Source organism: Strix aluco, chromosome 16 (assembly GCF_031877795.1).
Source record: "Strix aluco isolate bStrAlu1 chromosome 16, bStrAlu1.hap1, whole genome shotgun sequence".
Taxonomy (NCBI): Eukaryota; Metazoa; Chordata; class Aves; order Strigiformes; family Strigidae; genus Strix; species Strix aluco.
The window spans coordinates 10,626,708-10,638,698 of NC_133946.1; the positions used below are offsets into that span (position 1 = coordinate 10,626,708).

The following is an 11,991-nucleotide window of genomic DNA, read 5'->3' on the forward strand; positions in this document are numbered from 1 at the left end:
GTGCCCGTTCCCGTCCGGGCGGGGCAGAGGCGGCGGCGGCGCTTCCTGGTGCGGCGCGGCGGGGCATGGCGCTGGTCACCGTGCGGCGGGCGGCCGGTTCCGCCGGGGGCCCCGCGGTGAGTGCGGGACGGCACCGGGACCGGCACCGGGTACCCCGGCCCGGGACCCACCGCTGCTGCCGGGGGTAGGGGGTGGGAGTGGGCGGGAGGTCCCGGTTCGTCCGGCGGCGCCGGTGGGAAGCGCGGCTGTGCCGTAGGGGGGGTCCGGCGGAGGACGGGATGTCCCGGGGGGCTCCCGGTGCGGGGTTCCGGGGGGTTCCGGCGTGTGGGGGGGTACGGGATGTCCCGGGGGGTCCCGGCGGGGGTACGGGCTGTCTCGGGGGCTCCCGGCGGAGGGTACGGGGCTCCCGGAGGGTGGAGGGGGTCCGGGCTGTCCCGGGGGCTCCTGGCGCGGGGGTACGGGGGCTCCCGCAGGGTGGGGGGGTCCGGGCTGTCCAGGGGGGGTCCCGGAGGGTGGGGGAGGTACAGTCTGTCCCGGGGGCTCCTGGCGCGGGGGTACGGGGACTCCCGGCGGCGGTCCCGGCTGCTCCCAGTGCAGGGGGGAAAAGGCGCCTCCAGTCGCTCCCGGTGGGAGGTTACTGGGAGCCCAGTTGCCCCCAGCACACGTTGGGGTCGGCTCTGCTCCCGGCTGGAGTTGCTTCGTAGTTGGGGTGAGGGGGGGTGGGGGGGGTGGCGATTGTTCCCAGTCTCTCCAGTTGCTCCCACTGTCGCCAGTGCTCCCAGTGCCCGTCCCCACCCCCTCCAGTAACCACTGGGCCTTATCTGGGTGCACAGCCCAGGGCCCCTGCTGTGAGCACTTCCCCCTGGGCAGCACCCAGCTTGGGGGGGGGGCACAAGACACAGGACCCCCCGCTGACATCCCAGGGCCGATCCTCAGGGATCTACCTCCCCAGTGAGACCCCTCCCAGGGCCCCCCCTCTCCCCATGACACTGGGGGGGGGGGGGGGGGGGTGTCAGTTTAGCAGAGTGGCTTTGACTAGCAGTGCCCAGGCAGGACATGCCAGGGGGGGTTTGCTGGGTCCCCCCAGGCATGTTCTGTGCCCTGGGGTTATGGTCCCCCCGTGGGCATTGCCCCCCCCCCTCGCCCCAACTCTGTGCTTTGCAGGAGGAAAATGTGCCCAGGCGAAGGCAGCTGCAGCGGCGGTGAGAAGGGGCTCCAAAGCCACGGAATAGTGGGGGGGGGGGGTGGGGTGGGGTGTCACTGGGGTGGGGAGGGGACACAGCTACCCCCTGAGGAGCATTTCCCACCACCCTGGTGTCCCAGTCCCCCAGCTCTCCCCCTCCATCCTCGGGGGAGAACTCTGGGGGTACCCCAGCTGCCAAGGCTGGGTCCTGCTGTGGGCTGGGCCCCCCACATCCCACTCAGGACCCTCCTGCCTCCCCCCCTGCCAGGCAGAGCTTCGTCATGGTCAAGGGGGCCGCCCTGCTGCTGCCTGCGGAGGAGCCTCTGGAGGCCGAGCCCCCCCCGGCTGCCCCCCCCGGCCAGGCCCCGGGGCAGCAGGAGCAGCACCTGCAGCTCATGATGCAGCTGCTGCGTCCCCAAGATGCCATCCGGCTGGTAGGACACGGCCACCCCCGGGGACGGGGACAGGGATGTGGGGGGAAGGGGATGGGACAGGGTGGGGATGGGGACAGGGGTGGGGAAAGAGTGGGGATGGGATGGGATGGGATGGGATGGGATGGGATGGGATGGGATGGGATGGGATGGGATGGGATGGGATGGGATGGGATGAGGTTGGGGACAGGATGAGGGTGGGAGGGGGCAGGGGACAGGATGAGGATAGGGATAGGATGGGATGAGGACAGGATGAGGATGGTACAGGACAGCTGGATGAGGATGGGGATGTGATAGGATGGGATGGGGTCAGGATGGGGATGAAATGGGGTGGGGACAGGATGGGGATGGGTTACAGCCCAGCTGTATGGAACGGGATGTGTGCAGGGGGCACCCCTCATGCTCCCCCCAACCCCAGGCAGTGCGGCTGGAGTCGGCGCGGCCGCGGCGGGTGCGGTACCTACTGGTGGTGCGGCCCGAGGAGGCAGGAGCCGAAGGAGAGACAGCGCTGCTGGGCGTGGACTTCACTCACGAGGGGTGAGCGGGGCGTGGGGGGGGTGTGGGGGGGCGGCCGCACCCCCTGACCTCTGCCCGCCCCAGGGCCACCTGCTGCACCCTGGGCATGGTGCTGCCCCTCTGGAGCGACACCCAGGTCTTCCTCGACGGTGATGGGTAAGTATGGGCGGAGATTCTGGGAAGGGGAGGGGCTTATAAGGGTGGGGCTCATGAGATTGGGTGGGGCCTGTGGTGAGGGGCGGGGCTGGGGTGACCACTCTGACCCCCACGTCTCCCCATGGTGCCCAGGGGGTTCAGCGTGACATCGGGGGGACAGACCCGCATCTTCAAGCCCATCTCTGTCCAGACCATGTGGTGAGCGAGCCCTGGGTGTGGCTGTGGGTGAAGGGGACATGGGCACCACCGCTGGCACCATCATGGCCATGGGGGACATGGGCATCATCATAGCCATGGGGAATGTGGGCACCATCATGGTGATGGGGGATGTGGGCACTACCATGGAGGATGTCGGTGCCACCATTGGCACAGAAGACATGGGCACCATCATGGCCATGGGTGAAGTGGACACCACTGTGGGCACAGGGGATGTGGGCATTGCCATGACCATGAGGGATGTGGGCACCACCAGGGTTATGGGTGATGTGGGCACCATCATGGCCATGGGGGACTTGGGCACTACTGTGGGCACAGAAGATGTGGGCACTGCCATGGACATGGAGGATGTTGGTGCCACCATGGGCACAGGGGACATGGGCACCATCATGGCTATGGGGGATGTGAGCACTACCACGGTTATAGGGGACGTGGGCACCACCCTGGGTACGTGGGCACCACTGTGGGCATGGGGTACATGGGTGTCACCATGGGCACGGAGGATGTGGGCAGCACCATGGGCACAGCCAGGACACGGACACACAGTCACTGGGCACGGTGGTGGGAACGGGGGGGCATTGGGGGGGAGTTTGGGCACAGCCATGGGCCACCCAACTTTGCCAACGGGAGACGGGAGGTGCCACCCACATGCTGGGGGGCCACCGGTGCCGCCCCGGTGGGGTGCCCCGGCCGTGGTGGCGGGGAGGAGATGCGGGCACGTGCCGGGGCGGTGGTGGCAGGTGGTGTGCGGCAGGGCCGTGCTGCAGGAGCTGCACCGCGCCTGCGAGGAGGCGTCCCGCGGCGGGCACATCCCCGGGGGGCCAGCGCTGGCCTGGGCCCGCGGCTACGCGGCGGCGTTGGCCTCGGAGCAGAGCTGCCTCAACGAGTGGTTGGCCATGGCCGACCTCGAGTCCGTCCGTCCCGCTTCACCCACGCCCCTCCGGTATGGCCCGCCCCCTCCCAGCCTGCTGGCCAATCAGGCGCTGCTCCTGGGCTGGGGAGCGTCAGGGCGGGGTGGAGGGGGCGGGGTTTGTGGGAAAGGGGTGAGGCGATTGGGTGGGGCTGTGCTGGGAGGGCGGGGCTTGTGCTGAGGGGCGGGGTTAATGGAGGGGCGGGGTGGTGTGGGTGAGGGGTGGGGCTGAAAGGAAGTGGGTGGGGCATGGGGGACTGGGCGGAGCTTCCAGTCCGGGCAGGGCTGTGGGGAGGTGAGGGAGCGGAGCAGGCGGGGTCTGGGCAGGGTGGGGCCCACCCGTGACAGCGTGACACGGGTGCCAGGCCGGCGGCGCCGGAGCTGTCGGAGCAGGCGGTGCGGGCGCTGCTGCGGGACGTGATGGCCAGCGCTGACCTGGAGAGCGTCACCTCCAAGGAGGTGGGTGGCAGCAGGCAGGGGCTCCTGGCAGGCCCAGGGCCTGGCTCGCGGGCAGGGGCAGGCAGGAGCAGGCAGGGCACAGGGTCATCCCTCACCCAGGTGCGGGAGGAGCTGGAGCGGCGCACGGGGCACAGCCTGGCCCGGCACAAGGACTTCATCGACAACGAGATGCTGCTGGTGCTGGCGCAGATGGACCGGCCCTCCCGCGTCTTCCCGCACCTCTACCTGGTGGGCAGCGGGGAGGGCAGGGTGGGCAGGGCAGGCAGGGCTGTCCCCACCCCTCACCGCTGCCACCACACAGGGCTCTGAGTGGAATGCGGCCAACCTGGAGGAGCTGCAGCAGAACCGGTGAGTGTGGGGCAGCATGGGGTCATCTGGGGGGTCACAGTGGGGTGGCATGGGGTCATCTGCGGAGGCATGGGGTTATCTGGGGGGGTCATGGTGGGGTGAGCATGGAGCCATCATGAGGTGTCACCATGGGGTCATCTGGAGGGGTCATGGGGTGGCATGGGGCCATTATGGGTGGGCATGGTGGGGTGGGCATGTGGTCATCAGGGGGTCATGGTAGAGTGAGCATGGGGTCATCCTGGGGTGTCACCACGGGGTGGCATGGGGTCATCTGAGGGGCCATGGTGGGTTGGGCATGGGGCTATTATGGGGGGTCACAGTGGGATGGGCAAGAACCCATTGTGGGGTGTCACCATGGGGTCATCTGGGGGGTCATGGTGGGGTGGCATGGGGCCGTCATGGGTTGCCACAATGGGGTGGCACAGGGCTATCTGGGGTGTCATGGTGGGATGACACAGGGTCATTTGGGGTGTCCTAGTGGGGTGGGCACAGGGTCATCATGGAGTGTCATGGAGACGCAGGTATGACATCATCATGAGATGGCCCGGTGGGGTGGGTATGGGGACACTCGGCAGGGTGGGTGCAGCAGGGCTGTGGCATGGGGGATGCTGTGGGGCACCCCCCCAGAGCACAGGCAGAGCCCCAACCCTGCGCACTGGCGATGTCCTCCCTGCCCACGGCACCACAGGGTCACCCACATCCTGAACGTGGCACGGGAGATCGACAATTTCTTCCCGGCACTGTTCACCTACATGAACGTGCGGGTGTACGACGAGGAGACGGCCCAGCTCCTGCCCCACTGGAACGACACCTTCCTCTTCCTCTCCCAAGTCCGGTCAGTGGGGCCAGGGCAGCCCCAGGGCACAGGGGCACGGGGCGGTTGGGGGGGGGGGGCATTGGGGGTACAGGGTGTGGGGGGCATGGAGGGGCTGGAACCAGCGGCAGGCTGGGGGGGGGGGGACACGGGTGGGGGGTGTGTGGGGAGGTGTCTTGATGACTGAGGTGCTGGGGGATACTGGGAGCACTGGGAGCTCTGGGGCATTGAGTGTCTGTGGACAATGGGGGACATGGGGAGCCCTGGGGCATGGGGAGCCTTGGGAACACAAGGAAGCTTGGGACACAGGGTCCTTGGGGACACGGGGAGCCCAGGGGATACAAGGAGACCTGGGACATGGGGTCTTTGGGGACACTGGGAGCACTGGGGGCTCTGGGGCATTGAGTGTCTGTGGACACTGGGGGGCTGGGGGGCCCTGGGGCATGGGGAGGTCCTTGGGGACACAGCCATGAGGCACAGGGTCCTTGGGGACATAGGGAGCCCTGAAGACACAAGACTTGGGACACGGGGTTCTTGGGGACACGGGGAGCACTGGGGATGCAGGGTCCCTGGGGACACAGCGAGCCATGAGGCATGGTGTCCTTGGGGACATGGGGAGCCCTGGGGGCACTGGGAGCACTGGGAGCTCTGGGGCATTGAGTCATTGTGGACACTGGGGGGCCAGGGATGAGGGTCCCTGGGGACATGAGGAGTCCTGAGGACACAAGGAGACCTGGGACATGGGGTCCTTAGGGACACAGGGAGCCATGGGGACACGGGGAGCCCTGGGAACATGGGGAGTTCTGGGACATGGGGTCCTTGGGGACATGGGGAGCCCTGGGGACACAAGGAGACTTGGGACATGGGGTCCTTGGGGACACAGCGAGCCATGAGGCATGGGGTCCTTGGAGACACGGGGAGCCCTGGGGACACTGCTGCCCTGAGGGTAGGAGGGGCCTTGGGAAATGGGGTCTCCAGGGACAGCGGGGTGGCTGGGGCCACCTGGGGAGCTCGGTGGCAACGCCCAGGGTGGGGGGTGTGTTTTGCCGCAGGGCTGGCGGGGGCCGGGCGCTGGTGCACTGCCGCATGGGGCTGAGCCGCTCGGCGGCCACGGTGCTGGCCTACACCATGAAGGAGTTCGGGTGGCCCCTGGAGCGGGCGCTGCGGCACGTCCGGCACTGCCGCCCCGGCGTCCTGCCCAACCCCGGCTTCATGCGCCAGCTGGACTTCTACCAGGGCATCCTGCAGGCCAGGTGGGCGGGGTTTGGCGTGGCCACGCCCCCTTCGGTTGGGAGAGGGAGGGGCCTGTTGTGACCACACCCCCTCCGGCCAGGCGGGGGAATGGGTGAGGCCTGTGTGGCCACGCCCCCTCCCGGTGGGGGGCTCCTATGGCCACGCCCCGGGGTGGGGGTGGAGCCTGATGCGGAGGGGGCGTGGCTACGCGCGTGGGGCGGGGCCATCTGCTGACAGACAGGTTGTGGCAGCCGGCACAGCAGCCTGTGGGAGCCCAAGGCGGCGGCAGCGGCGGGGGAACAGGCGGCCCAGCCCGAGGAGGGCCCAGAAGTCACCGCGGGGGGCGAGGGGGGCCTGTCCCCGGCCCCAGCCCCGCAGTCCCCCGAGGAGACGGGCGGGCCGGGGCTTTTGGGGGCCTCCCGGCGCCCCCGCATCTCCCTCTGCGCCGTCATGCGGAGCATCAGCCTGCTGGAGTGCCCTGAGCCCCCCGAGCTGCCGGCGGAGCCCCTCGGCGGGGAGGTGAGCGTGGGGCAGAGCTGAGGGGGTGTCATGGCGGTGGCTGAGCCCCCTCCACTGTGTGTGTGTCCCCCCCCCGCAGGTGTTTGCGGCCGCGGAGGAGCCGGGGGGTTCCCCCCCGAGGACACGCCCCTCCTCCCGGCCCCGGCGTGTGCTGCGCCAGGCCAGCCTGGATGGAGGCCCCGCCCCCGCCTGGGACCACGCCCCCACGGCCGGCCACACCCCCCACGCCGCCGGTGGTGACTCTGCCCCGGCCCCTGCCCCCTAACCCGGGGGCGGGCCATGGGGAAGGGGCGTGGCCTAGGCCTGCTGGAGGCGTGGCCAGAGAGCCAGCACACCCCCTCGCCCCACACACAGCTTGCACTTGGGGGGCGGAGACGGCCCAGCCTCACCCCCCCACACACCACTGCCACCCCTCGCTGCGCCAGCACTGAGAATAAAGAGTGGAAATGGCTGCCCCTGGCGTGGGTCCTGCCCGGGGGTGGCTTTGTGGGTGGCAGGGACAAGCGTGGGGCCTCCTACGAGGCCTTGCTCAGCTGTGGGGGCATCAACTGGTGCTTTGGTAGCCATCGGTAGGGGCCAGAGTGAACAAGTGAGCTGTAGGGCGTCTCCCAGGGTGTGTGGGAGGGGATGGGTGTCACACCCCCTGCCGCGGGACACGAGGACCCGGTCTGACAGCACGAGGCTCAGGCACCATCTTGTGCGGCGGGTGAGCGGTAGTGCGCATGCGCCTTGGGGCGGGACGGGAACTACAGTCCCCGGTCAGCCTTGGGCCGCGGGGATGTGCGCATGCGCCTTGGGGCGAGGGATGGGACTACAACACCCAGCATCCCTTGCGGGGTGGGGGGGCCCGCTTTGCGCATGGCACGCGGCTCCTTCCTGGTTGCTATGGGAGACGGGCGCAGGCCTACCTCAGCCCCAGCGGCCTAGGCCGCGCCGCGCCGCGGGACCGGGACCGGGGCAGGCCCCGGGGACCGGCAGCGGAGGAGTGAAGCGGGGCAGGGAGGCGGCAGTCCGCTGTGAACGAAGCGGCGGGGCAGGCCGGGCGCTGGGAGGGAGTGGCAGGGAGTGATCCCCCGCCATGGTGATCCCCCGGATCATACAGAGCGGCAGCGGGGGGCAGGGGCAGGCCCCGGCAGCAGCAGCGGGAGCCAGGCCTACCACCCGCGGTGGATGAGGGCACCCGCCAGAACTACTGCTGTGGCCCCTGCAGCGTCCTCAGCATCACCACCTCCCTCACCAAGCCCTCTGAGTGCATGACCTTGGCCTACAGGTGAGGGCAGGCCCCACACCCGGCTGTCCTGACCCCCGGGGGGGCACAGCCAACCCTGGGCTGGGAGAGCAAAGCCATGAATCAGGGATCCTCTTGAGGCTGGAAGAGCTGAGGTGGAGCCCCACATGGCGCTAGGTCGCACATTGTTAAAGGATTTCACCAGACTGTGGGTATCTCTAGGTTTGCTTTATTAACAACTCAGAGTTGGGCCATCATAATTCACTTTTGAACTATTGAGAAACGACTCAAAATGTTCTATTTAACATATATTTAATCTATGTCTAGCTTTTCATTACCTAGCCTTTCTAAATTGCTTACCTCAAGTTAATCACTTATTTCTTATCTTTTGTTATGTCTAAAACTTAATATGTAAGATTAATTTTAGTAATTCAGCTTGAGTGGGTTTTAAGCCAGCCCTGATGAGGGCTGTACAGGGGACAAATGAGCCCTGAACTGTTGGTATTGTTCCTAGAGCACCTGTACTCTATTAATTAAACCTATAAAACAATATTTATTAATTATTCCTTCTATTAATAATATCCTAAGAGAAAAGAGTTTTCTAAAAGCTTGTTCCTTTTACAACATCACCTCTGCCTGTGTTGAGGAAAGGCGTCCTGACTGGAGCCTGCTCTGAGGCTGTTGCTCCGGCCAGGAGCCATCCCAGAGTCTTCCTCCTCCCCTGACCAGGGCACCCCCCCGGTTGGGACTTTGCACCTAGAGAGCTGCTGGAGTGTGGCCAGAGCTCTCGGTGGTTTGTGGCCCAGCAGGAAAGACCTGACTTGCACTGCTGGGCTCTGCCGGCAGCCCGACCTTTGCTCGGCTCCATCAGTCACGTCTCACAGCTGCCCCTGTGGATGGGGCAGTGCAAGGCGCTCGCAGCAGAGGAGCTGGGCACAGCAGCAACCTGGGCTCTGTAGCGGGGGAAATGCCATCAGTCTCTTCAGACCCCCCCTTCCCACGGGGGCACATGGGACAGAAGGGAGATACAGGCCATGGGACGGAGGGGGGGCGGGACAGCGCTGCCGTGGGCTGTGCAGAGCCTCCTGCCTGTGATTTTGGAGATAAAACAGACCCTGTTTCTTCTTGAAGCCTTTCCCATGGCTTGGGGTCTTCTTGATCACCACCCACATGCCTTTGGGTGCTCTTTGCGGGGGATTTTACCACCTCCCTCCCCCAACCCTCTGCCACCACAAGGAGCCTGGAAACCTCCCTCATTCCTCCCACCCCAAACCTGGGTCCTGCCCCCAGGTTTTGTGACAGTCACTGTCAGACAGGCCAGAAGGGCATCATCAGTGCATGGCTCAATTGCAGGCTTGGGATATAACCGATTCATTTTATTGATTAAACAACATAGCTAATAAAGTAATCAATAACCTAAATAATTAACAGACACATCCTATTATTCATTCATGATTAAATGATTCTGCACGCAGCAAAGCTACTAATTACAGCTCTTAAATCTTATGAATCCCACAGGACTGCTGTTGAACGACACCTCTATCGTTCGTCCCAACGCCTGGGGTGGGGGAAGGTCCCGTCGGAGTCCTGACAGCCTGGGGGGGGCTGTGCCTGCCAGGTCTGGCTCTGCAGGTCGACAGCACAATCCGCAGTCATCTGCACCCCTAATATCAGAAGATCCCCACCCTGTGCTGACCTTTACTTGATTTTGTACCTTATTCTCAATTTTTTCCATTTCTGGGCCCTTTTTGCTACCCTTTCACCTTCCTTTCTCCACCCAAACAGCCTGCTCCGAATTACTTTTTCTCCACAAGTCCTAGTTTTGTTTCATCCATACCCTGAATTTGATGTTTTTGCTATTACTACCTAGGTAACCTCAGCTTTAGATGGGATTCCTGGTGTGGAGGATGTGGAGGAGAAACCCCGCCTGCAACTTCATGATGCTGCTGGAGGATGGGAACAGGCAGGAGCACTGTGGTCTAGAGGTGAGCCCCCACAGCCCCCCCAATCCCCGAGAGGATCACGGGGTGCAGTGGCACGTCACACCGTCTGCGTGCTGCAGGCGGGGACGATGGAGGGCAGGTACTGGAAACGCCACATTCGAGTGTCACCCGGGAGTACCACAAGCGGAAGATGTACTTGTGGGTGCAGGGAAGGACACGGGTGGGCAAAGAGACACCTGAACTCCCCTCCGGCCCCCCTCTGACCCCCACCCACGCTCCCAATATGCCCCCCACCCAGACTGACCGACAACAGCGTGCTCCAGCCAAGCCCCTGCCAGCCTGGGGACGCCTCTGTCCCCGGCTCTCCAGCCCCATTGGCCCCGCTCCCTCCCTGCTGTTACCCCGGGGTACGGGCAGCACTGGCCAGGGAGGGGGCAGGTGGCATTGCCTGCTCTGTGCCAGCCCTGTGGGCACCCAGATGGGCAGCGACTCACATCATGGCTCCTCTTTGATTTTCTCCAGGTGCAGAAGACGAAGGACAAACCAACAGCGTTGCCCTCTCAGGTACCAGCACTGCGTCTACACCCCTGCTCGCTATCCGAAGGGCTCCCCTCTCCCAGTTTAGTCAGTCTCATTGGTATTACTGGGAGTCCTCACAGCATCGAGATCTGGGTTCACCGGCTCCCCCCACCCTTTCTGTGCCTGGCAGGGTGGCCCCTCTCCTGTCCCCTCAGCCTGCTGTGGGGTATCCCATGTCTCTTCCCGCATCCCCTCTCTGTCACGCTTGCTGTGGGGCTGAGCTCTGCTGCTCTCCTATGCTTCCCCAGCCATGGCTCATCTTTGGGGGGGGCACCCCAACCCGGGGACCCCATTGTTCTTTCTCCATCCCTGTGGTAAGAACCAATCCCCTGCCGCTGGCATGGGAGGGGGTGCAGCAGGCACAGGGTGGGCCAGGCTCTGGGCACTGGCTCTGCCGGGCATCTGAGCCAGAAACCTGGCCCTGCCATGGTCCCTGACGCTGTCTGTCTGTCTGTCGGTCTCTGCTCACTGGGTAGTCAGCTCCTGATCCCGTTAACTCTGCTCCCCCACCGCTGCCTGCCCCCCCAGCCCTGCACCTCCCACCCCAGCTCACCCTCCTGCTTCTCCATCATTGTTGCCCAGCCCCGGTGCCCCCACCCACCAAAAGGGGCACCCCCATAATGAGGGGGAGCTACGGGCAACAGTGATGCCTGTCTGCCCCAGAGCAAGGGGATCTGTGGGGCAGAGGGACTGCTGTCTGCTCCATATCGGGGGGGGGGATCTGGGGCAGGGGGGAGCAGAGGGCATTGTGTGGGGACCCTGTGGGGTGACACAGACCCCTGGAATTAAACTGTGTGACTGGACAACCTGCCTGGGTCTCTCGGGGGGGGGGGTACAGACCCCTGCCCTCCCTCCACTGCCCCTTCACCCCCCACCCTCGGGGTGCCCCCCACACAGCACGCAGCAGCCCCCCTCCTTCACTCACACCAGCCTTTAATCCGCCCGGTGCCCCCGGGCTGCGGCACGGCTGCGGACAGGCCTGGGGGGGCTGTAGGCACAGGGGGGGAGGTAGGGGGGCCCCCCCAATTCCTCACTCCAGCGTGGGGTGCAGCGGCTCAGAGCTCGTACTCATGCCAGAGGCTGTGGGGCACAGGGGGAGGGGGGTGTCAGTGGGTGCCCGGTGCCCCCCACCCCTTGTTGTCGGTGGTGGGAAGGATACCCCCACACCTTCAGGGTGCGTGGGGGGGGGGAGCACCGGGAGAGAAAAGGGGGTACCCGGTGACATCCCCCCCTCCCCCCCGCCATCCCACACCCACCTGTAGGTGACATCGGGGTTGTCCCGGTGCTCCAGGAGGGCGTCGCGTACAGGGCCGGGGGGGCTCAGCCCCAGCGCCTCCGCCCGCTCCCACCGCTGCAGGCGGGTGATCCCTGCGGGGTGGGGGGGCCGGGGTCAGCGAGGCCGGGTGGGGGGGGAACCGGGGGAACCGGGTTTGTGGGGACACACACACGGGGGGGG

The 11,991-nt window shown here is 65.9% G+C and overlaps 2 protein-coding genes across 5 annotated transcripts in view; one reads left to right on the top strand and one right to left on the bottom strand.

Moving 5' to 3' along the window:
* The first annotated feature begins 39 nt into the window (after positions 1 to 39).
* Positions 40 to 11,991, top strand: part of SSH3 (slingshot protein phosphatase 3) — a 17,812-nt gene continuing 5,860 nt past the window's right edge. For 3 of the 4 annotated variants that reach the window (XM_074841747.1, XM_074841748.1, XM_074841749.1), the window contains exons 1-15: positions 40 to 116; positions 1,165 to 1,202; positions 1,452 to 1,617; positions 2,033 to 2,151; positions 2,215 to 2,286; positions 2,419 to 2,484; positions 3,257 to 3,445; positions 3,778 to 3,871; positions 3,971 to 4,099; positions 4,173 to 4,219; positions 4,908 to 5,054; positions 6,086 to 6,286; positions 6,518 to 6,785; positions 9,884 to 9,998; positions 10,479 to 10,520. In XM_074841747.1, the coding sequence (XP_074697848.1) occupies positions 66 to 116; positions 1,165 to 1,202; positions 1,452 to 1,617; positions 2,033 to 2,151; positions 2,215 to 2,286; positions 2,419 to 2,484; positions 3,257 to 3,445; positions 3,778 to 3,871; positions 3,971 to 4,099; positions 4,173 to 4,219; positions 4,908 to 5,054; positions 6,086 to 6,286; positions 6,518 to 6,785; positions 9,884 to 9,998; positions 10,479 to 10,520 (1,744 nt within the window). In that variant the 5' untranslated portion in view covers positions 40 to 65. Of the gene's footprint in view, positions 117 to 1,164; positions 1,203 to 1,451; positions 1,618 to 2,032; positions 2,152 to 2,214; positions 2,287 to 2,418; positions 2,485 to 3,256; positions 3,446 to 3,777; positions 3,872 to 3,970; positions 4,100 to 4,172; positions 4,220 to 4,907; positions 5,055 to 6,085; positions 6,287 to 6,517; positions 6,786 to 6,864; positions 7,237 to 9,883; positions 9,999 to 10,478; positions 10,521 to 11,991 lie in introns of those variants that run through there. The other variant, XM_074841750.1, reaches the window with a different exon arrangement.
* The window catches only part of POLD4 (DNA polymerase delta 4, accessory subunit), a 1,019-nt gene continuing 479 nt past the window's right edge, over positions 11,452 to 11,991 (bottom strand). The window contains exons 2-3 of the mRNA XM_074841756.1: positions 11,792 to 11,903; positions 11,452 to 11,615 (exon numbers count right to left, since the gene is read on the bottom strand). Coding sequence (XP_074697857.1) covers positions 11,591 to 11,615; positions 11,792 to 11,903 — 137 coding nt within the window. The 3' untranslated portion in view covers positions 11,452 to 11,590. The remainder of the gene's footprint in view (positions 11,616 to 11,791; positions 11,904 to 11,991) is intronic.